This window comes from Castanea sativa, chromosome 4, assembly GCF_040712315.1.
Source record: "Castanea sativa cultivar Marrone di Chiusa Pesio chromosome 4, ASM4071231v1".
NCBI classification, from domain to species: Eukaryota; Viridiplantae; Streptophyta; class Magnoliopsida; order Fagales; family Fagaceae; genus Castanea; species Castanea sativa.
In genome coordinates, this window is record NC_134016.1 from 1,083,711 (window position 1) to 1,107,585 (window position 23,875).

General features: G+C 32.2%; 2 protein-coding genes across 2 annotated transcripts; both read left to right on the forward strand.

The window, feature by feature from the left end:
• The first annotated feature begins 6,910 nt into the window (after window positions 1–6,910).
• Window positions 6,911–9,784, forward strand: LOC142632144 (polygalacturonase-like). Its single transcript, XM_075806560.1, has 4 exons — window positions 6,911–7,449; window positions 8,298–8,587; window positions 8,691–8,919; window positions 9,360–9,784. The coding sequence occupies exons 1-4, from the start codon at window positions 7,012–7,014 to the stop codon at window positions 9,576–9,578; spliced, it is 1,176 nt and encodes a 391-aa protein (XP_075662675.1). The 5' UTR covers window positions 6,911–7,011; the 3' UTR covers window positions 9,579–9,784.
• A 6,537-nt stretch (window positions 9,785–16,321) lies between these two features.
• Window positions 16,322–18,657, forward strand: LOC142632160 (polygalacturonase-like). The gene is made up of 4 exons (XM_075806572.1): window positions 16,322–16,860; window positions 17,323–17,612; window positions 17,719–17,947; window positions 18,161–18,657. Exons 1-4 carry the CDS (start codon window positions 16,423–16,425, stop codon window positions 18,377–18,379), a joined length of 1,176 nt encoding a protein of 391 aa, XP_075662687.1. The 5' UTR covers window positions 16,322–16,422; the 3' UTR covers window positions 18,380–18,657.
• The last annotated feature ends 5,218 nt before the right edge of the window (window positions 18,658–23,875 follow it).

Here is a 23,875-nt window from a genome sequence, read left to right on the forward strand (position 1 = left end):
TCCACAACATTTTTACAACAAATTCTAAGTGGCAGGATGTTACTAGTTGTTATTGTTTGGGCAAAAAAGTAATCTTAGTGTTAGGTTCAAATTTGAACCAATAACAACTAACCACCTATGATTTGTTGTAAAAATGTTGTGGACGTAGCACCTCTCTAAAATATTCTCTTTTTTGTTTTTGCGTCAAAAACTTTGTAACTCGACTGAGATCTTTTGATATTTATTACATAGATATCTATGGATCAAAGCCCCACATCCTCCATTATAATTATTAAATTACTAACAAACCAGGATGAAATATCTTAAGCAGGCTTAGAAAGTTACTTCCTTAGTCAATATATAGGTCCTTTACCCTTTCCATGTCGGTTCAAGAAGAAATCCCCCATGTGGTGAAGTTAGGTTGGATCCCTAATTAAAGGACAGTCCTCACTGTTGCTTTAGTTGAAGAAGGTTGAAGTAAGATGCATTCTCATGAAATTTGTTTACAATAGCTATTGACTTAATATACTCATATCTTTGTCTTGACCCCTAATTTAAACTATATTCTTTCGGTACATATAATTTGGCATGGATATGGACCTAGCTAACTCATGTAGTCTCTATACTTTTTTCTTTTTTTTTGATGAGAAGTCTCTATACTTTCTTGCTAAGTTAATTAGCATAATGGCCACTGTGTTTGCTTACAAGTCCAAGAAACCAAAACTTACATAAGGCACGATTGATTAACTAAAGTATTGAACGTTCAATTCATAGCATTCAAGTTAACATTCTTATTTGAATGGTAGCGGGAGTTGCGGGACCATTATGATAACTCAAGTTCTTTATAACTTTGCAATTAACGAAGGATTTTAAAATAGAAATATATATATATATATATATATATATATATATATATATATAGAAATTTTATTTCATAGGTAATGACCATTAGATCACATTTCTACATATTTCTATAAAGGTAAGCCTCTTAATTTTTAAAGCCTTTGATTATTGGCGAACTATAGCATTTTTATTTTTATTTATTTATTTTATACACAATGATATGTATATCCTTTTACATGGACATTAATTAAATGATTATATATTTATATTTGCTATTTATCTTAGTAGAAGAGCAAGTGATCTTCAGTTTGAACACACTCATATTTCATTAAATTCATAATTTCTTAATAGTTTTAGGATTTGAGACAATTAATAATTAATCATATTCACATTACTTATAATTTGTTTTTTTAGACCAAGTACATTCCCGGCATTTTTCCTTTTAAGTTTCAGTCATAGGAGAATGTAACGTTAACACAGAATGTAAATGGTTGAATTTTGAAGATGATATGCCTAACCCCATGCCATGGAGTCTATGGGAGTGCATGAATGTCAACGCACATCACATCGGTAGCTAACTTCGTTGACATCACATGGGTAGCTAACTAACATTGCATGCAACAGGAAAACCCTGAAACAACGTCCAAAACAGTGAGTAGATTGTTTTGCAAATGTATTGAAGACTGAACTCAGAAAACTAATTGGTTTATAATAATATTCTTTAGCAAAAGACCATGCATTTTGTCTGCTCATTGGCCAAGCCGGGTACAACTAGGAATTTTGGGTCCTTGTGGAAATGCATGTCCTTGCTTGAGCATGTGAGCAACATTAAATGCAAATATTGCGTTAGAGATTAACAAAATCTATTCCCCTATTTTTACTAATATTTAAAGGATAGAAATTAAGCAATCATTTACAAAAAAAAAAAAAATACAAAAAAAAATTAAGCAATCATTGAATTAAGAATTTGAACAAATGATTTTGATGCGATCAATCTAAACCAAAGTAGCATGGGCTACGGGATACCATAATCATGCACGGAGGTAATGTATCTAGCTTTAAATAACAAATGGTATATAGGCCATGCTTATGGTATCCTTAGAGCGATTGTCAATAAAGTGTTTTAAGAAATTTTAATACTATTTTCATAAAAAATATAAAAAGCATTCAAAAGAATTAATTGTTTTTTCCCTCTTAAAAGGTGTCTATAGAGCATCTATTAACTTTTCTCATAATCTACATGTTCTTTGACAAATGTTGAGATAAAACTTCTCATCATTATCAATTGATCTTCACATGGGATTGTATTCTTTGCTTTTTCTTTTTTTTGGGGGTTAGGAAAAACCATTATTTGTACGAAAGTGTTCATCATTGAACACGAGACTGCAAAGTGCCACAATATTCTCATTATTGATCCTATTTTGACCTAGCTGATCATAGTATGTATGAAATTAGTATCCAAAATGCTTTCCAAAATTTGCACATTAATCATTAAACTAAATAAATAAATTCCTAAATTAAATCTTTTGTTCACACAATGCTTGCATTTGTGGAGTAGTTTTGAGTTTTCATTAAAGTAAAATTCTTTTTAGAGTTAATTAAGTAATTTAATTAGATTCCTTAATTATCTTAATTCTATTTACTCTTTTCTTTTAGAAGAATAATTCTATTCACTCTATTATGTTATTTTTTGGTATTCTATTAATTAGTAAGTAATTTAGTTTCCATCATTATCATAAGTTCCGATCCCATGTTGAATTTTGACTTCTATATCCATACCATGAACCTGTAGTGCAAATGTCGTGAAACTTAAATAAATTGTTGGCAACATTGGATATTGTGCCTGTATTTTTTCACATGGCTTACTCAGCTTGATTAACATTCTTTCTAATTCACAAATGAAATTTAGCCACCTGGAAGCTTAAGAGGTCCCCCAAAATCTGCCCGGAAGTCATGGAAGCAATCAAAACCAGGATATGAGATAGAAGAGGCACATTAACGAATGATGGGCTACTGGATTAAACTTATAATATTATTGGAATAAAGAAATTTAAAAAGCCACAATAACCCTTCGTTGGGTTCAAAGTTTAGAAGATTCATTAGACTATTTCTTTCACGGGCATATGCTTGTGTTGGAGCTTTTGATATTGGCCAAAAAGAGGGGCTGCGTTTTCTGTATAGACCAAAACATATGGGTTGCTAAAATTTATTTGCAGGTGGAGGAATTTTTTTTTAAAAGTGGTCATTAAAAAAAATTATATTATACAAAATCTAATAAAAATAAAGCTTTATATATAGACCAAAAAAAAAATACAAATATATAAAATCTTACAATTTCCTTATACTAATTTTTAAAAAAAATATATATATATATATATATATATATATATATTTTGAAATCGTTAGATGATAGTATATCTCATTATCAAAATGCTACAAACTACATATCTTTCAAATTAGATAAAATTTTTCTTGGACTTTTTCTTTTCATTTGTAAGGACTTTTTCTTTCAAATTAGATATATTTTTAAACGAACTAAAGTTTGGCCACAAATTTAGTTGTATTCTTAGTTTCACTAAACAAATTAACGTAATTACATATTTTGAAAATCTAACCAATATAAAGTCACTCAAATGCTAAAATTATTTTGTCTATCAAAAAACTGCTAAAATAGTTCTTTCAACCAATGAACAATACCACTTATACAAGTATGTGAGTCAGCTTCCTAGCCAGGGAAAAAAAAAAAACTTATAAATTACTAAATAATATTACATTTGCATAAATGACAGTCGTTTATTAATTTGGAAGACTAGAGAGGACCATCAACAGTCCTCAATGGACCTAATAATTTTTTCTTCCTTTTTTTTTCTGCAATAATTTCTTCTAAAGTGTCTGGTTTTCTTCTACCAATAAGAAAAGGAAAACGAGTTTTACGTTGGACAACACCTTTTACGTTGGACTAGAAAAACAAAACCTTTACAGTTATAGACGGTTTAGAGAAACAAAAAGATATGAGAAACAATGATAAAGTCATAAAGTATGTACGTCGACCATTATGTTATTGAAAAAGAGGAGGTTAGTAAGACCGCCGATTTCTTCTCCGTTTTCTGCTCCACATATCACGTCTAAAACTGCCCTGATATTAATAATGAGGTCAAATAAATAATCTTATGGAATTATTATTATTATTATTATTATTATAAAAGAAGATGAGGTACAGTGTATGACACAGTATGGGACTGTGCATGATTGATAGGGGTTGGAGTTGGAGTTGGAGTTGGGGGGGTGTTGATCTTGTGCTTAAAGCAAAGAAAAGTGCTTTACATAACATAGCACCCAAAAACAAGAATAAGGAAGTTGGCTGTGATGGCTTTATTAGTTTTGTCACGGTAATGGACACTACTTTCATTTTCACTTCTTTTGCAATATATTATTATAACAAAACTTTAGCTAGCAAATCTCACATCCAAAGCAACAAGGTCCATCGTCCATGCACGTTCATTTGTCCTTTCCATAACTATAGGTCATCACGTACCCTATCTCCTTTGTCGTAGCCAGGTTTTCAATTTTTCATATATTATTTTGACAATGCAATTTTTTTATTACCTATTTTTGTTTTTTTTTCTTTATTCTTATAACTGCTAGGGATGGACAACACCTTCTCAATACAGATATTTGTAGTATTAAATAATAAATATTTGTGGGTTCCATTGAAATTAACTCGTAAAGACTTTAATGATTAAATAAGAAATTTGAAGTTCAATCCCATATATATTAAAATTTGAGTGATATCTTGTAATGATAAAGAACTATTATTACGAACGGTGTCATAAGTTATAAAATTCTCGCAAAAATAATAATAATAATAATAATAAATGCCCACCCAATTAAGGCTGAGTTTGGATACGGATGAAAAAAGGGGTGTCTGTGTTCAGCGTTTTTTTTTTTTTTTTTTTCCTTCTGATGCACGCGTTTCACAGGGAACAAGGCTACTGTTCATGCTACTGTGCATAAACAGTAGCCAATTTTGTTGACTTTCAGCACATTTGTGGGTCCCGTGTACTGTTCACGGGACCCACAAACTTCACTTTTCAAATTTTTTTAAATTAAAAATGGGACCCACGGCACTATTCACACATTTAAAAATTATTTTGGTACAGTGTTTTCAGTTTTCAGTTTTCAGCAATAAGCTGTATCCAAACGGACCCTAAAGTCATTTTTCTTGGTATAAAATATATAAACTCTCTCAAATAATAATAATAATAATAATAATAATGCCACCGAAAATGTCATATTTCTCATAATAAAGAATTGCAATAAAATATATAAAAAATTCAAAATCCTGGAATGTAGGACTACAACTAGAGGATATGTAAGTTATCTCCAAAAACAAAATGTCAGATTTTGAAACAACTCCAACCTAGAAAAGTTGGTGGAAGGTTGTGTTACTCGTGTGGCAAAACATCCAGTATTTTATCACTTTAATGCAAATTAAATTTAGCTCTTCCCCTCTCCCCGAAAACGGTTATGTTGCAACCATGTGTCCCCGACAAGTAAATGAAGTCTAGTCAAGAAATGGAAAAAGTAAATGATGAGATTAATCAGTGCATCCAATTGGGCAAATCTAATCAAGCAGTGACTAACGGTCGAAATTATGACCTACTTTTGCTACCAATCTAGGCCTATTATCTAGAAAATAGATCTAGGGGGGACACTGGCCACTCCACATGCAAGTCAAGGTGCTCACGTAACCACTCTGATTTGTACCGAACTTATAAAAAAAATGTATATACCCGCTTACTAACAAAATATTATATGCTAAATCAATTTATTGTAATTACTCTAATAAAAATGTTAAACATCCGATTTGAGAATTATAAAAATTTGAATTTAACAAAAATAAGAGTAATGTTACATTCACAATACTTTTACAATAATTTTGCAACAAATTCAACGTAATAAGCTGTTACTAATTTTAATTTGACCCAAATTTTAATATTATTTTTTTACCCATCAATAACAATTATTTGCATAAGATTTATTGTAAAATGTTGTGGATGTAACATTACTCTAAAATTAATTCTCCTCGCCCAAACATAATCCTTAATCCCTTTTATAAATTAAAAAAAAAAATCTTAAATAACAATTTGTCTTGTTTTTGTTTGGTTTATGTTTGTTATTCAACAAAAATCCTATTATAAAACAAAAATATAAAAATAGCTAATCATTTAAATTTGTAGATCATTCAACCTATTCAATAAAATAATATCTAATTTCATTTTTTCTTAAAAAATGGTATTAAGAAAAATATTATGGTTGTGAGTTCTCTTTGATGGTGATGATAGTTATACTCTTTTTGGCTTTGCAATTGCAACAATTCTACTTTCCTTAGTGACTTGACTCGCAATTGTAGCAAATATTCAAATTATCGTTTTATTAGAATTTATATAATTTAAATTTCTTAATGACTACTTTAAAAAAAATTCCTAGAACCGCTATTGTAGGGGGAGACCAATGACCATAATATATAGGATCATGCTAACAAGTGCTCTTATGGTAATGGTTAACAATCCATTTTAGGAAAGTTTAGAAATTACTTTTAAGGAAAATAAAAAAAGTTGTCAAAATATTAATTATTTTTCTTTTCTCATAAAAGATTTCTTTAAATGGATTTTTAATCATTATTCTAAGACTAAGAGTACCTGTTAGCATTTCCCTACTATATAATCCATAAACTGATAAACATGATAGACAATACAACATTTATAAATATAATATAAACATTGATAATGATAGTTTGTCAATTTTAAATTCATTGAATTAGATAATCAGCTATTGTAAAAATTAGTAAAAGCATAAAAATCCAATTCCAAAAATGTAAGTCATGTATCACTGTGTCCCACATACGGGTACTTTAGCATAGAAGGGATTAAAAAAGTTTTAACGTAAAACAACAACATTTTTTTTTCCCAAACTTCGGCCCCACTGTGCATATTATAACAGAAAAACTGAGAAACTAAATGTACATTCAAATCCTATAAATACCCTTAAAACACTTTCATCTTCCTCATCACATCACCTCCACAACTCTCAACTTCTAAACTCACTAAGCCACTTCTTATTTCTCTTAAACACAGAGACACAAAGTTACAAACAGACACATTATTTTCTCTTTCAAATCAAACCAAAATGGCATACCCCAAAAGCTCTCTTGTCCTTGCACTTCTCTCTATGTTCATTTCCTTAGTGATAGCTTCTCCTATGACATACAATGTGGTGAGTTTGGGAGCCAAAACAGATGGGAAAACGGACTCGACTCAGGCTTTTGTTAGTGCATGGACAAAAGCTTGTGCCTCAGTAAAGCCTGCAATTATTTATGTGCCAGTTGGAAGGTTCTATCTAAGGCAACTAGTTTTCAGTGGACCATGCAACAACAATGCTATAGTTATGCGCATAGCTGGGACCCTTGTGGCTCCATCAGACTATAGGATCCTTGGAAATACAGGAAACTGGATTGTGTTTGAACACGTTGATGGGATTACCTTATCTGGTGGAATTCTTGATGGCCAAGGCACTGGATTGTGGGCTTGCAAAGCCTCTGGCAATAGTTGTCCTTCGGGAGCCACGGTACGTGAAAATGACTAAATTGCCTATTCTTACATATTTAGAGTTTATAACAATTCCATTTATCTTTGGTTTTTTTCTTTTAGCTTTTCAGCTTTATATTTGTTTACGAACAATTTTAAAAGTCTCTTGATTGACTTTCAAAATATAAGTTTTCCACAAAAAAAAAAAAAAAAAAAAAAAACTATGTTTAAAATTTAAATGCACACTAATCAGTTTCACATTGGAAACTATCAAGTGTCCGGAAATAGGTTAAAAGTGTCCATCACAAATTCAAGTGTTTGTGAAGAAGAAGAATGGTTTTTATGGTGGGCATTACTATAGATTTTTCTTACATTGACCGAGTAAAAGAAAATAGAATTTGAAATATTTTAACTTTTTGGGGCTAGATTCAACCTTAATATATATATATATATCTCGTTATTTTCTAGGTAACTAAACTGGGAGTGGGTGGGATGAACCCTTCTGGTGTAGTGGTGTGCCTTTTCTGTTTGGGTTTTCTTCTGAAATTTTGATTGATTTTGCCCTTTTTAGTTTTGATGGAGATTTTTGAGAAATTAAAATAGCTTCCAAGGAAATCATATCGACTATACTTGGGAATAATCCCGTGTTATGTAGTAGAATATCAGTAAACATGCTTAAAAAATTATGAGAATATGTGTGAAAGGTCAAACAACTTGCTTAGGCTTTTGTTATTGTTGCTTGCATTGGCAGTCCATCCCGTTAAGGTCAAACATATTTAATTGAATAGCCTTTCATATAAATATATATATATATATATATATATATATATTACATGTAATTTTTAAAACAATAATAATTGGAATATTTTCTTGTGTGTATTCAAGCAGACATTGGAATTTTCAAATTCGAACAACATTGCAGTCAATGCATTAACCTCCCTAAATAGCCAAATGTTCCACATTGTCGTCAATGCTTGCCACAATGTGAAAATGCAAGATGTCAGGGTCACCGCTGCCGGAAACAGTCCAAACACCGATGGAATTCATGTTCAATTATCTTCAAGTGTCACAATTCTCAACTCCAAGATTGGGACTGGTGATGATTGCATCTCAATTGGCCCTGGTACAACTAACTTGTGGATTGAGAATGTTGCATGTGGACCTGGGCATGGAATTAGGTATTTAATTACCTTTTATATTCATTAAAATATTACATGTTTGAAACAACTATATTATACGGTGATGCTAAATTGGTCTTATTGGTGTACTTAATTGGTGCAGCATTGGGAGTCTAGGTAAGGACCAGCAAGAGCCTGGGGTACAAAACGTGACAGTTAAAACAGCTACTTTTACTGGTACTCAGAATGGGGTGAGGATTAAGTCATGGGGAAGGCCTAGCAATGGGTTTGCTAAGAACATTCTGTTCCAACATGTCGTTATGACAAATGTCCAAAATCCTATAATAATTGACCAAAATTATTGTCCTGACAACAAGGGATGCCCTGGTCAGGTAATATCTTTTTAAAGACTTATTTTGCATGCAAATGTAGTTTAAAAAAGGATAGGGTTGCTTTTGAAAAGGCCTAAACATGTTCAAGTAAATCACACAACATCAATTCTAAAAATTTTAGTTCCCATAAGCCTAAGACAATTACCTTTAAAGCCTCACTTTTTCAAGTTTTTTAAGGTACAAATATACTTTAGCATACTTTTAATAAAAAGTTAGATAAATTGTTCCCAAACAGACACATAGTCAAGCCCATTATCATGTCAAAATCAATTGTTACTCTATCCTAGTTTTGAACCCAAAATGAGCCCCCCCCCACCCCCCCCAAACATTTTCAAATTTTTGTACTTTACTTCATAATTTGTTCAATATTTTGTTTTCCTTTTTTAGCTGGAGCTTGCATCCCATCAGTGGAAAATTAATTTCTTTTTTCCTTTTATTAGGCTTCTGGAGTAAAAATTAGTGATGTGACATACCAAGATATCCATGGAACGTCAGCAACAGAGGTTGCTGTGAAATTTGATTGTAGTTCGGGAAATCCATGCTCTAGAATAATTTTGGAGGATGTAAAGCTCACTTACAAGAATCAAGTAGCCCAAGCTTCGTGTAGCCATGCTGCTGGAACATCTACTGGTTTTGTTCAGCCCACAAGTTGCTTATAGAGGGGAAAAAATTATACAAAATACATATCTATGAAGGATAGAAAAGGAACTTACATTCTTGTCCTTTCATCCTTTAGGAACAAAAAAATTATACACATTTATAGTTTCTTTGATATGGAGGTAAGTGTGATAGGTAATTGAGCTATAAGTTGTTTGCTAAGCCTATGGCGGTGCTTGTCTACTGGGCATTCTTGAGGCATGCTGGGCCTGGCAATCAAAATATAATGTTGAAAGTTTAAACGCCTATTTGGGTGTTTGTACTTTGTATGTCGAATTAGTATAAGAGATATGGTTGTGTTTGATGTATTAGTTTCAACTAGTCCTGTCTTTGTCGTTGTCACAATCACTATGCTTTTTTCTTTCATCAGAAAGATAAGAAAGAAAAACTATAGGCATGTTTTTTCAGAGAGTAGGTCTTCTTTGCCAGTATTTTTTTCAATAAACAACTTGATTACGCGGCGGATGCAAGAAAAAAACATACATCTCTATCAAATTAATCAAGAAAGACAGGTATACTTAAACATCATGTTACAAAATAGCAAAAAATTCTAGGCCGCAAGAATACTTCTAAAAAAACATTCTTGTCCAGAGTCCAAATCCCACGAAACAGAGTCCAAATAATGTTGCAATAAATCTACATCCGGGGAATATGACGGCCTGAAATTGATATTGTAACCGCTAGATGTTAAGTTGCTAGCTATCTGCTTTGTTGACTCATTGTCAATCAGAAAATATTAATCCCCAAGAATGAGATTATGGTATAACATTGGGCAGAATTATGTTACCTAGCATATTTGTCTTGGTGGGATAGCCTTCGTTTTGTCACACCCAATTAGTAATAATAATAGCATTTGGCCAAAAGTCTATTTGTGAATCGAAGTAGGACTTTTCTTTCGTGTATCGTGGGAGTTGGTATGGTACCTCATGCTAGGCATAAGTCAAGCACCTCAATTTTGACTACAAATTCGAACGTTGCTTCATTTCTAGTAAGATTATCATTTTCTAGGGTTGTTAAAGTGCACCAAGATTCTAAAACTCTACCTATTTATTTAAAAAAAAATATATTTTTGATTAGACCTATTGAACAAATATAATTTAAATAATAAAATTTGACTACAAACTTAGTTTTAATCAATGACTATAACTTCACTCAATGTTTTTTTATTGGATGCAAATTTTGACATTTTTTTTTTAAGATTGAATGTTCAAAAAGTGTGTAAAATACCTATGAATGTTTAAAACCTCAATTTACAAATTACCAACACAAGCTTATTATCAAACAATGTACGTGCGAAATATGAAAAAAGCTAAATCAAAATTGGTAAAACAATCTAAACCGAAATTAATCACAACCACAATAACAATTAAAAGGTAAAGATTAAGGAAAGAGAGATGCAAACACAAGGACAACAGAACAATGTGTTATCCAAGAGGAAACTGAAGTCCTTTGCGTAAAACCTCTCTGCCGCCCTCCAAGCGGTCAATAATCCACTAGAGAATGAAGTTGGGATACATGAACAGCAGAAGACCCTCCAAGCCTAATCTACTTAGTATACCTAAACCCTCCAAACTTTTTGCTCCAACGAGGTTACGCCGAACCTTTGTCTTCTCTAGCTTATCGGATTCCGCTATACCCCATAGCATCAATCAATATCAATTAGTCCCTTCATAATTTCTTCCCAAGCACCAAATAACATTCTTACAGATATGTGTATAGTGAGAAAATGATTTGGCTAATTGTACCTTTCAAGGATGTAGCAATGAAGAGGATGAGAGTAGAGGAATTTGGAAAATCAAAGGATGAAGATTGTGGATGAAGGGTATTTATACTGGTGTGTGTATCCTTTTACATGGACATTAATTAAATCATTATGTATACAATGATCTGTATATCCTTTTACATGGACATTAATTAAATCATTATATATTTATATACGCTATTTATCTTAGTAGAAGAGCAAGTGATTTTCAGTTTGAACACACTCATATTCCATTAAATTCATAATTTTTTAACAGTTTTAGAATTTGAGACAATTAATAATTACTCACATTCTTAATTCCCGGCATTTTTCTTTTAAGTTTCACTCATAGGAGACTGTAACGTATACACACTGTGAAATCCTAAATGGTTGAATTTTGAAGATGATATGCCTAACCCCATGCCATGGAGTCTATGGGTGTGCATGAATGTCAACGCAGATCACATCGGTAGCTAACTTCGTTGACATCACATGGGTAGCTGACTAACATAGCATGCAACAGGAAAACCCTGAAACAAGGTCCAAAACAGTGAGTAGATTGTGTTGCAAATGTATTGAAGACTGAACTCAGAAAACTAATTGGTTTATAATAATATTCTTTAGCAAAAGACCATGCATTTTGTCTGCTCATTGGCCAAGCCGGGTACAACTAGGAATTTTGGGTCCTTGTGGAAATGCAATCATGTCCTTGCTTGAGCATGTGAGAAACATTTACGCTCTGTTTGTTTTAATGGAAAACATTGTGTAAAGATAGTTTTTCTTATTTTCTAGTGTTTGGTAGCATAAAAAAATATGAGTAAAAGGAAAACTATCTTTGGTCAACATAAAAAGTATGGCTTATTTTTAGAGATTGTTTTCCATTAAATTTTTTTGGAAAACAACTTTATCTCACAACCAGCTAAATAAGGAAAGTTAAGAGGTTGTTTTTCAACTCATTTAAAGTTGCTACCAAACATTAGAAAATGAGATAGTTTTCTAAAAAATACTTTATAGAAAATAACTTATTTTCTAGAAAATATCATTGTTGAAACAAACAGAGCGTAAATGCAAATATTGCGTTAGAGATTAACAAAATATATTCCCCTATTTTTACTAATATTTAAAGGCTAGGATAGAAATTAAGCAATCATTTTCTCCACAAAAAAAAAAAAGCAGCAATCATTGAATTAAGAATTTGAACAAACGATTTTGATGGGATCAATCTAAACCAAAGTGTTATGCACTACGGGCTGGATACCATAATCATGGAGGCAATCTATCAAGCTTTAAATAACAAATAGTATATGGGTCAAAAAAAAAATGTAAAAAGCAGTCAAAAGATATTTTTTTTTTTCCTTCATAAAAAGTTTTTTAGATTATCCGTTAACTTTTCCCATAATTTATATATTCCTTGATGAACATTGAGAGCAAACTTCTCCGATCATTATCAATTGATCGTCACATGGGATTGAATTCTTTATTTTTATTTTTGTGGGTTAGGAAAAACCAGTGGCTAAGGAACTTTATCACATGATTAGTCATTAGTATACTAATTTTTCATTTATTCATACGAAAGTGTTCATCATTGAACATGAGATTGAAGTGTCACAATATTCCCATTATTTTGAAATTAGTATACAAATTCCAAAATCATTTCCAACGTTAGCACGTTAATTATTAAACTCAATAAATAAATTCCTAAAATAAATATTTTGTTCACACAATGCTTACATTTGTGGAATAGTTTGATTCTTCATTAAATTAAACATTTTTTAGAGTTAATTAAGTAATTTTGTGTTCTTAATTATCATAATTCTATTCACTCTTTTTTTTAGAAGAATAAGTCTATTCACTCTATTATGTTATTTTTTGATATTCTATAATTATCATAGGTTCCGATCCCATGTGGGCACTGTTAATGGACTATGCAAAAACGGCAATGTGATGCAGGTAGCTTGGGTGTTTCACATATTCCAGGAGTATTTTACTAGTTTCGTATTAGGGGAAAAAATTATCTGATTATCAAAGACATTAACGTGGGTCCTATAAAAAAGAAAAAAGAAAAAAAGTAATGCTAGAGATATAAATATTTTTATAAACTACTGATGTGATGAGTCATTATTGGTAAATGAAGAAATGATGTTACTGGTGAGCTTAGATAAAAATTGATAAGTTGACATGACTATAAAAGACTTTTTTTTTTTTTTTTTTTTTGAGAGGATGCTATAAAAGGCCAATTGATCATCCAGAATATGTTGTTGACTATATAGTTTCCTAATTTTTGAATTGTATATCCATACCATAAACCTTTAGTGCAAATGTCGTGAAACTTAAACAAATCTTTGACAAAATTAGGTATTGTTCCTGTATTTCCGGTTCACATGGCTTACTGATCAGATTGATTTAACATTATATCAAATTCACAAATAGAATTATGCCGCCTGGAAGCTTGAGAGGTCCCCCAAAATCAGCCCGGAAGTCATGGAAGCAATCAAAACCAGGAGTCATTGATTAACATTCTATCAATTAAATTCACAAAAGCAAGAATATATATATATCCAAGTTTTGAATGATTGAATCACATTGGAGTCTCCACATCCATCATGCATGTGCTAGTGGATTAAAATTATAAAGAAATGGAATAAGCCACAATAAGCCTTCAAAGTTTCGAAGATTCATTAGAGTATTTCTTTCACATGTGCTTGTGTCGGACCTGTTGGTATTGGCCAAAAAAAGGGGCTGTGCTTTCTGTTTATACCAAAACATATGGGTAGAATGTCTTGTACTGGAAGTCTGGAAAGACAAAGAAATGAAGAACAGGTGTTAGCTCGTGAAATCAAACTAAATTAGAACTTAAATGGCAAAACTATTTGGTCTATCAAGTGAACTGCTGAAATGGATTTTCCAACCAATAAACAATACCATTCATGCAAGTGTGTGAGTTAACTTCCCAATCAGTATACGAAAAAAAATCACCAAAAAATATCAAATTTGCATAAGTTCTAGCGTTTTATTAGGTGAGAGGATTAGAGAGAACTATCGGCAATCTTTTGGTGGACAAGACCTTTTACAGTTGGACTAAAAATAAAAATACCTTTACAGTTATAGACGGTTTAGATATGATAAACAATAGCTTTATAAAAAAAGATATGATAAACAATGATAAAGTATGTAGACCATTATGATATTGAAAAAGAGGAGGTTAGAAAGGCCGCCGATTTCTTCTCCATTTTCTGCTCCGCATGTCACGTCTAAAACTGCATGCCTCTCTAAAACAGCCCTAATAATGAGGTGTTCCAAATTACAATAATAGCATACCAAATATGTACTAGTAGTTATAGCTGTTAAATGTATCCAAAGATGGAAAGGGCAGTTTGAGATGATCATCATGCTGTTACTGTACCTTACTCCCACCATAATTTATTCTTGGTATTTACATCCAGTAGAAAGAAGCTCGAATTCATAATAAATATACAAACAAACATATGGAAGAATCCAATAATGAAACAAAACATTAATTCATTTGGTGGACTATATTACGAATCCAAGTCTCTTAGGGGTATTTGGTTTGTCGTGATGTTACATTACGTCATAATATTACGTTATCGTAATCTTACATTAATGTAATCTCAACACAATATTACAATATTATATCATTTAAGAAAGTGATGATATTAAGATGATGTGATATATTTTATAATTTTAAATTATGATAATGTTATAAAAAAATAAAATAAACCAAAAACTTTAATATCACATTATCATAATATGCATCACATTAAAAGCATATCACAACAAACTAAACGCCCCCTTAAAAGATTATATACAGTTCAATTAACCAATAACAGATTAAAGAAAAAGGGAGGCCAAAGAAAAAATAAAAGTTGATGATGTGTATGAGGGTATAGGACAGTGAATGATTGATAGGGGCTGAAGTTAAGAGGAGGAGGTGTTGATCTTGTGCTTAAGGCAAAGAAAGGTGCTTTACATAACATATCACCCGGAAACAAGAATAAGGAAATTGGCTTGGGGGGGATGTTTTGTTTGCTTTGTCACGTTAATGGTCACTACTTTCATTCCCTTCTTTTGTAATATATTATCACAAAGCTTTTGCAAATCTAACATCCAAAGCAACAAGGTCCATGTCCGTCCGTTTGTCCTTTCCACAACTATAGGTCGAGATCACATCCCCTAGCTATCTCCTTTGTCGTAGCCAGGTTTTCACGTATTATTTTGACAATGCTATTTTTTTTTCTCTCTTATTGCTTGTTTTCTTAGTCTTACAACTGGTCCGGACCTCATATTCAAAAAGTCATTTTTCTAAATATAAAGTATTGCAATAAAATATATAAAAAAAATTTAAAATCCAGGAAAGTAGGACTACAATTAGAGGATTTGTAACTTATCTCCAAATTAAAACAAAATGTCAGATTTTGAAACAACTCCAACCTAGAAAAGTCGGTGAAATGTTGCGAGACTTGTGTGGCAAAACATCCAGTATTTTATCTCTTTAATGAAAACGGTTACGTTGGAACCTTGTGTCACAGAGAAGCAAATAAAGTCCAGTAATGAAGAAAGTCTGGAAAAAGATATTTGAAATTTTATTTTTTTTTATTTTTTTTTGAGAATCCAATTCAAATTCATCCAGTTGGGCAAATCTAATTAAGCAGTGACTAACGGTCGAAATTATAACGTACTTTTGCTTCCAATTTAGGCTGATTATCTAGAAAATAGATCGAGGGAGAGGCCAATGACCATAGTATATAATCCATAAACTGATAAACATGATAGACAATATAAAATTAGTAGCATCCAAATAATAAAATTTATAAAATACAATATAAGGTAAAGCAACGATATTTTTCTTTTCAAACTTCGGGGCCGCTTTGCGTATTTTTTTGATATTATATTTATATCCGGTAGAGTGAGAAACTAAATGTAAATTCAAATCTTATAAATACCCTTAAACACTTCATCTTCCTCATCACCTCCACAGCTCTCAACTTCTAAACTCACTAAGCCACTTCTTCTCTCTCTCTTACACTTACACTTAGACACACAAAGTTACAAACAGACACATTATTTTCTCATCCAAATTAACCAAAATGGCATACCTCAGAAGCTCTCTAGTCTTAACACTTCTCTCTGTGTACATTTCCATAGTGCTAGCTTCTCCTATGACATACAATGTGGTGAGTTTGGGAGCCAAAGCAGATGGGAAATCGGACTCGACTCAGGCTTTTGTTAGTGCATGGACAAAAGCTTGTGCCTCAGTAAAGCCTGCCATTATTTACGTGCCAGTAGGAAGGTTCTATCTAAGGCAATTGGTTTTCAGTGGACCATGCAACAACAATGCTATCATTATGCGCATAGCTGGGACCCTTGTGGCTCCATCTGACTATATGGTCCTTGGAAATACAGGAAACTGGATTGTGTTTGAACAAGTTGATGGGGTTACCATATCTGGTGGAATTCTTGATGGCCAGGGCACTGGTTTGTGGGCTTGCAAAGCCTCTGGCAATAGTTGTCCTTCGGGAGCCACGGTATGTGCAAATGACTAAATTGCCTTTTCTTACATATTTACAGTTTAACTTGTGGTGATCTTAATTTTTTCCTCCGCTTTATTCTTTAAAAAAAAAAGAAAAAAGAAGATCTCTTTATAATGAAGTAGTGGGTGGGATTTACTGTTTTGATTTTCGTTTGAACTTTTGACTGATTTTGCTCTTCTTGGTTTCGGAGGAGATGTTTGTAATATTCAAATAACTCTCAAGGAAATCGTATCAACTGTACTGGAAATAATCCCATGTGATGGAGTAGAATATTTAATTTTTTGCATTTGTTGATGTTGCTTGCATTGAAAGTCTATCCCGTTAAGGTCAACATATGTCCTCCATATATTTATAGTTATGTTTATAGTTGATTTAGAGAAATACTCCACATATTTACTTTATTTGTAAGTTTTAAACAACAATAATTGGAACATTTTCTTGTGTGTATGCAAGCAGACACTGGAATTTTCAAACTCAAACAACATTGTGGTTCATGCATTAACCTCCCTAAACAGCCAAATGTTTCACATAGTTGTCAATGGCTGCCACAATATGAAAATGCAAGGTACCAGGGTTATTGCTGCCAAGAACAGTCCAAACACCGATGGAATTCACGTTCAATTATCTTCAAGTGTCACAATTCTCAACTCCAAGATCAAAACTGGTGATGATTGCATCTCAATTGGCCCTGGTACCACTAACTTGTGGATTGAGAATGTTGCATGTGGACCTGGGCATGGAATTAGGTATTTAATTTTTTTTTTTAATCTTCATTAAAATATTACATGTTTGAAACAACTATATTATATGGTGATGCTAAATTGGTCCCATTTGTGTACTTAATTGGTACAGCATTGGGAGTCTAGGCAAGGACCAACAAGAGGCTGGTGTACAAAACGTGACAGTCAAGACAGTTACTTTTACTGGTACTCAGAATGGGGTGAGGATTAAGTCATGGGGAAGGCCTAGTAATGGGTTTGCTAGGAACATTCTATTCCAACATGCCGTTATGACGAATGTCCAGAATCCTATAGTAATTGACCAAAATTACTGCCCTGGCAACAAAGGTTGCCCTGGTCAGGTAATATTTTTTTAAAAGCTTATTTTGCATACAAATATAGTTTAAACCAAGATATGGTTGCTTTTGAAAACACCCAAACATTTTCAAGTAAATCACACAAAATAAATTCTAAAAATTTTAGCTCCCATGAGCATAAGATTTTTTTAGTTGGAGCTTGCATGCTATTATACTACTATCATGCAATAAATTGACATATAAACTTTTTTTAAACAGGTTTCTGGTGTTCAAATTAGTGATGTGACATACCAAAACATCCATGGAACATCAGCAACAGAGGTAGCTGTGAAATTTGATTGTAGTCCAGGAAATCCATGCTCCAGAATAAGATTGGAGAACGTAAAGCTCACTTACAAGAATCAAGTAGCCCAAGCTTCGTGTAGCCATGCTGCTGGAACATCTGCTGGTTTTGTCCAGCCTACAAGTTGCTTGTAGAGGGGAAAAAATGATACAAAATTCATATCTTTGAAGGATAGAAAAGGAACCTACGTTCTTGTCCTTTCATCCTTAGGGAAAAAAATTATACACATTTATAGTTTTTGTCATATGAAGGTTAGTGTGATAGGTCATTGAGTGATAAGTTGATTGCTTGAGCCTGTGGCAGTGCTTGCCCACTGGGCATTCTTGGAGCTTGCCTGACTTTGCAATCAAAATATAATGTTGAAACTTGAAACCTTTATTTGGGTGTTTGTACTTTGTATATTGAATTTTTATAAGAGATATGATTGTGTTTTTTTTTTTTTTTAATTTTCAATTTGACCCCACTTATTGGATTTATAGATTTTTATTTTTAATAATTTATTGTTGGTTCATAAAGTTTGTTACTAAGCTCTTTTGGTCTATGAAATTTCAATTGAGCATTATTAGTCTCTAAATTTTTTAAAATGAGTATTAATTATTGGTCCATTTGTTGACTATAGTTAGTTTCTAGTCTCTTTTGGCCTATGAAATTTCTTCTTCTTTTTTTTCTTTTCTTTTGATGGGAAATATGTGAACTTTATTTGAAATCAGAGATAAAACATAGCATCTTGAATCACCAAAGATTCTATGAACGGTGGACAATCTTCCACCCAAGCTACAAGAGAGTCAATGTCTTTTACATATGCCGCAAGAGCATGTGCGGACTTATTGGCCTACCTTCTCACATGCGAAGTTTCAAAGGTCCTAAACTCATGCAACCTAAAACGTGTCACTGACTTATTTGTCTATGAAATTTCAAGTGAGTGTTATTAGTTTCTAAAATTTTAAAAATGTGCATTGTTGGTCCATTTGTTGACTTTAGTTAGTTTTCTAGTGATCTATGTGTTTAGTGGATTAATTACATTACATGGATGAAAATATTTCAGTGGCATGACAAATTTTTTTATTTTAAAAAAATTACGTGGCATAATTTACACCTCAGGAAACAGTAAATCTAGCATGTTAAAAGGTCTTTTCCGAAATTAACTAATCCCTACTTAAAATTCCAAATTCTCTAACATGCCAAGGCAATGGAGGAATTGACAATTTACTAGACAAATAAATCTAGGGTCTCACCACTCATGAGTGCTTTACTATGAATAGCCCATTTAAAATCTTCTGGATGGTGAGCTCTTCATACTGCAATCCCAACTTTGGAGAATTTGAGGAGAAAACATTCTATTGAACATGGGTGGTGCGTTCATGATAGCCAAGTAAAACTGAATGTGGATGGGGCTATCTTCTCAGATATCTAAACAACTGTGTGATTTTTCTTTTACTCAAAACATACAAGGAAGATAAATTTGGGGTTTTTTCTAGGACAATTATTTGGGTGCTACAACCATAGAGAGTTGAAGTATTCAGAGTGGAAGATCTTGCTATCGGGTTTTGTGGTGAGGTTGTATTTGTTCCTAGAGATATTATTGTATTTTCCCAATTTATTATGAACTTGGGTTTTGGGTATAACTTGAGTGTTGTAATCTCTATTTTATTATAGTTTATTGATCAGATTTGCCCCGTGGTTTCTTCCTCTACACTGGAGGGTTTTTCACGTAATTTCTCGGTGTTCTTGTTGGTTGATTTTTTTATCGCTTTGGTAGATTTCTATTTTCTTTATTGCTTGGGTTATATTTAATTTAATTCACACATAGACGGGAATTATCCCAACACATTGAACATTGCATCAGAGTATGATGGGTTTATTTTGATCCCAATTCAATTTTAATCAATTACTCAAGTTAGTTAATTAGTCAAATTATGCAATGGTCCAGATAAAGACTAATAGGCACATGCAACCATAGATGTTGCTAAAACTAAAATCGTGCAACGGTAAAATAAATTTTAAAACACGGTGTGATATGGTCACGATGTGGGATATCCTAATAAATAAATAAAAACTCAATGAATGATGTATAAGTCATCACTCCCTTGAAAACCCACTAACAAATATTGAGGTTGCAAGTACAAGGGATATACTTAATCCAAAGTACTTACCTATAGTAGAACTTAGCTACTGGGCTATCTAAGAGCAGCACCAAACTGGTTGGACTACTCTTCTCAGTAACCTTCTTTAATGTGCATGAATCTCCACTCTATGCCTAATTAACTACAAAAATGTCCCTTAAATGATTTAGTATAACTTTGGAACAATAGCACGTATAATGTCTTAGACAGTGACAAAGCCAGAAATTTATCTCGAGGGGGGGGGGGGGAGGGGCATATATATATATATGTATGTATGTATGTATGTATGTATGTATGGACTCAAAAAATAAAGGCCCAAGCCCATTTAGATCAGTGGTACCTTGTCCTTCGAATCAGACCTAAACAATAGAATATTTAAAGAGAGTGAGAAACTAATTCAAGTGCAATTCTAAACTTAGGCCAAGTTTAAGGCCGAAAAGTCTAGAGTAATAGAAAGGTGTAGTTTAAACAACAATTGGGAATAATGACCTCCTCGGGCTAGTCCGAGAATCAATTTGTTATATATAGATGTAGTTTTTTACACCAGGTTATTCACTATTCTCTTTTCTATTTTTATAAGTTCTTAGAAAATATTCATCCATTTTTTCTGGTGGATTCCTTTCCTTTTATAGCATTTCTCCATGCATCTCAACCCTCCACCTGTACGTTCCCAAGCATTTTTCAGGATACTTATCCCATCAAGACTCTGTTGAAGGTGGTAGAAGGAGATGATAATTGTGAAGTTACTGTTCAGTGGTTATTTCCACATTAATGCAATTGATAAGGTTGGTGGAGAGCATTAAATGCGGAGGTGGGAGGTATACCCTTCAGGAAGCTTCCTCCCACCATCCTTGTCCTCGCTGCCATCTCTTTTCCTCTCCTTGGGCGTTTAAGGGATAACAATTGTCTTGGTACTATTACCCTCCTTGATCAAATGGAGTCCTCGAAATTCATTTTCCCTACTTCGCTTGGGTTATGAAGATTATTCCTCGATTAAGACTCCTCGGTCCTCGGACCCCACACAATACACACACACACACACACACACACTTTTGTGTATGAAATGTAAAATAGCAATGTACAATACTTCATAACTCAATATGTGCTATAAACAAAAGTATACTATTAAATACTGTAATCAGAAGTAGACACTTCAACATTAGAACCCAAAAGTGTATTATTTTCCCAATTACTGTCTTCATTTTTTTTTTTTTTTTTTTAAGAATGAGTCAATAGTCCTAAACTTGTCCATGAACCTAGATTTATCAAATTAAATTACCACTCATAAATGACAAACAATAGTCCAAAGATTGCTAAATAAAAGACAAATAATCATTCAAATGTCAATGCATAAAAAATATAATAAACAACAACTAAATACATGTTAATATAATAGTATAAATTGTATATTTTAATCAACTAATCAAGTACATTTATAATTTATAAGTTCATTTATAATATATAATGCCATTCGGTATATAATATATTAATTATTATAATAATAATAATAAATAATATATTATAAGGAATATAAAAAAGAGAGAAATAAAAAGTAAAGTAAAAAAAATATATCAAAACAAAGCAAATGCAAAGTACTCGGGAAAGAGTTAAAAAAGAGGGGTTAGCTGGTCAACTAGGGGCATAGAGCACTGCACAGTCAGGGGATGGGGCCACGGCACAAAGGTTTTAATCTTTCACTCTTTCTTGTCTAGTTTAGTCACATAGTATAGAACTTTTACTTTTAAACAAACTACAGCAGTAGTAGGAGGAGGAAAAGGAAAGAACTGACAAGAATAAATAAATAAATAAGTAAAGGCAAATGCCAAGTCACCAACAAAGATAGAGAGTGAAAGAGAGAGAGTCACCTGTGTGAGGCAAAATATTTCTTCAACTATGTGGGGGACTTGGTGGTGCGACACATCAACAAAGTCTTTTACTTTTCAATTTTTCTACTGCTGTGTACAAATAAGTCTTAGATGTGTTGGAATGAAAAAAAGTTTTTTTTTCCCTTTTATTTGTTGAGGTAATTGTTAAAATACATATGTATTCATTTTAAAAATATTGAATGTTTAATTATTGTAATTTGTTGACATGTGTATTTATGGATTGTATTTTATTTTAAATGAAAATTATGTTTATTTTTAGACTTTCTTAAATAAATAAATAAATATATATATATGCATATTATCAGGTATGGAGGGGCCAAAATGATAAGGTTATTTAAAAAATTTCAAAATATTTAAAATATTTTCAAAAAAAATTATTTTTTTCAAAAATTTTGGACGGGCCAAGGCCCCCCTTAGTCCTCAAGTGGCTTTGCCACTGGTCTAAGAAATCTTCAATATGGTACTATAGATGATACTTGTTACAAAACCATTGGCTCACAAAAGTCATTGCAAAATCTCCTTCTCTTGTGTACTAAACTTTCCTAGGTACAATAGGTGAAGGTTTAGGTTTTCTCTTTGAATCTCTTTAGGTTTCTACTCTAACGTCTTATTTAAAGTGAGGTTCAATGAGTATTTAAATAGCTCCATTAGGATAAATAAAAATAAAAATAAATAGATAAACTTATTCTTATTTTAATTACTATGTTCAACTTTATGTATTCCTCTATCCGTAGAGTACATTAAATGTACAGAAATGGTTATAACAGAGTTTCTGTAATTCGACTTTGACCGTTATGGAATGGTACCAAGATCGAGTCCTAGACAGGCAAAGCTGCTGACTCCAACTATTGTACATGTACGATCCACACTAGATCTGATCAACTGCCCATCCTACCTCTTCTACGTTTATACAGCTTGCTTAAAATAGAATGTCTTCTGCCAAAAACAAAATCCACAATTCTTGATCAGTCAACTAGTGTCAAGCTTAAAATTTGATTTGTCATGCAGACATGGATGTTAACTTAAAATTTCCTGAGAACAAAATGGAAAAAATAAAGGTTAGCCTCTTCATTAAGGCCTCTATTATTGGCAATCTATAGCATAATTCGAATTTTGCTTCTATAACATTGATTTGTGTATCTTATTAGAATATTTGTTGAATAATTACAATCAATTAAATTCATTATTTTCGAATCTCTTAAAACTTTGGGACAAACAATAATTTATCTTAATAGCAAGTGGGATCTTGAGTTTGAAGATTGTCTCTATTCTATCTCCATTAAATTCGAAATTTCTTAATTGCTTAGATTATTGAAACATTAGTTTTTGAACATATCTACCATCCTTATCTTGCTCTTCTAAGTGGAAGACGTATCATTTTAAACTAATTAAGTACATTCACAACATTGTGTACTTTTATTTATTTATTTATTTATTTTTAAAGTTTCACCCTTAGGATATTGTAATTTGTACAAAGTGTCAAATCCTAAATGGTTGAATTTATAAAATTATATGCCTAACCATATGGACTCTATAGGTGTGCATGAATCTCAACGCGCATCACATGGGTAGTTATGTAGTTACCTCTGCTAACTAACATTGCACGCAACAGGGGAACCCT

Coding starts and splice junctions, on each gene's coding strand:
- LOC142632160 (XM_075806572.1), top strand. CDS start 16,423: ATGGCATACCTCAGAAGCTCTCTAGTCTTAACACTTCTCTCTGTGTAC. Junction 16,861..17,322: donor GTTGTCCTTCGGGAGCCACG/GTATGTGCAAAT, acceptor GTATGCAAGCAG/ACACTGGAATTTTCAAACTC. Junction 17,613..17,718: donor GGACCTGGGCATGGAATTAG/GTATTTAATTTT, acceptor TAATTGGTACAG/CATTGGGAGTCTAGGCAAGG.
- LOC142632144 (XM_075806560.1), top strand. CDS start 7,012: ATGGCATACCCCAAAAGCTCTCTTGTCCTTGCACTTCTCTCTATGTTC. Junction 7,450..8,297: donor GTTGTCCTTCGGGAGCCACG/GTACGTGAAAAT, acceptor GTATTCAAGCAG/ACATTGGAATTTTCAAATTC. Junction 8,588..8,690: donor GGACCTGGGCATGGAATTAG/GTATTTAATTAC, acceptor TAATTGGTGCAG/CATTGGGAGTCTAGGTAAGG.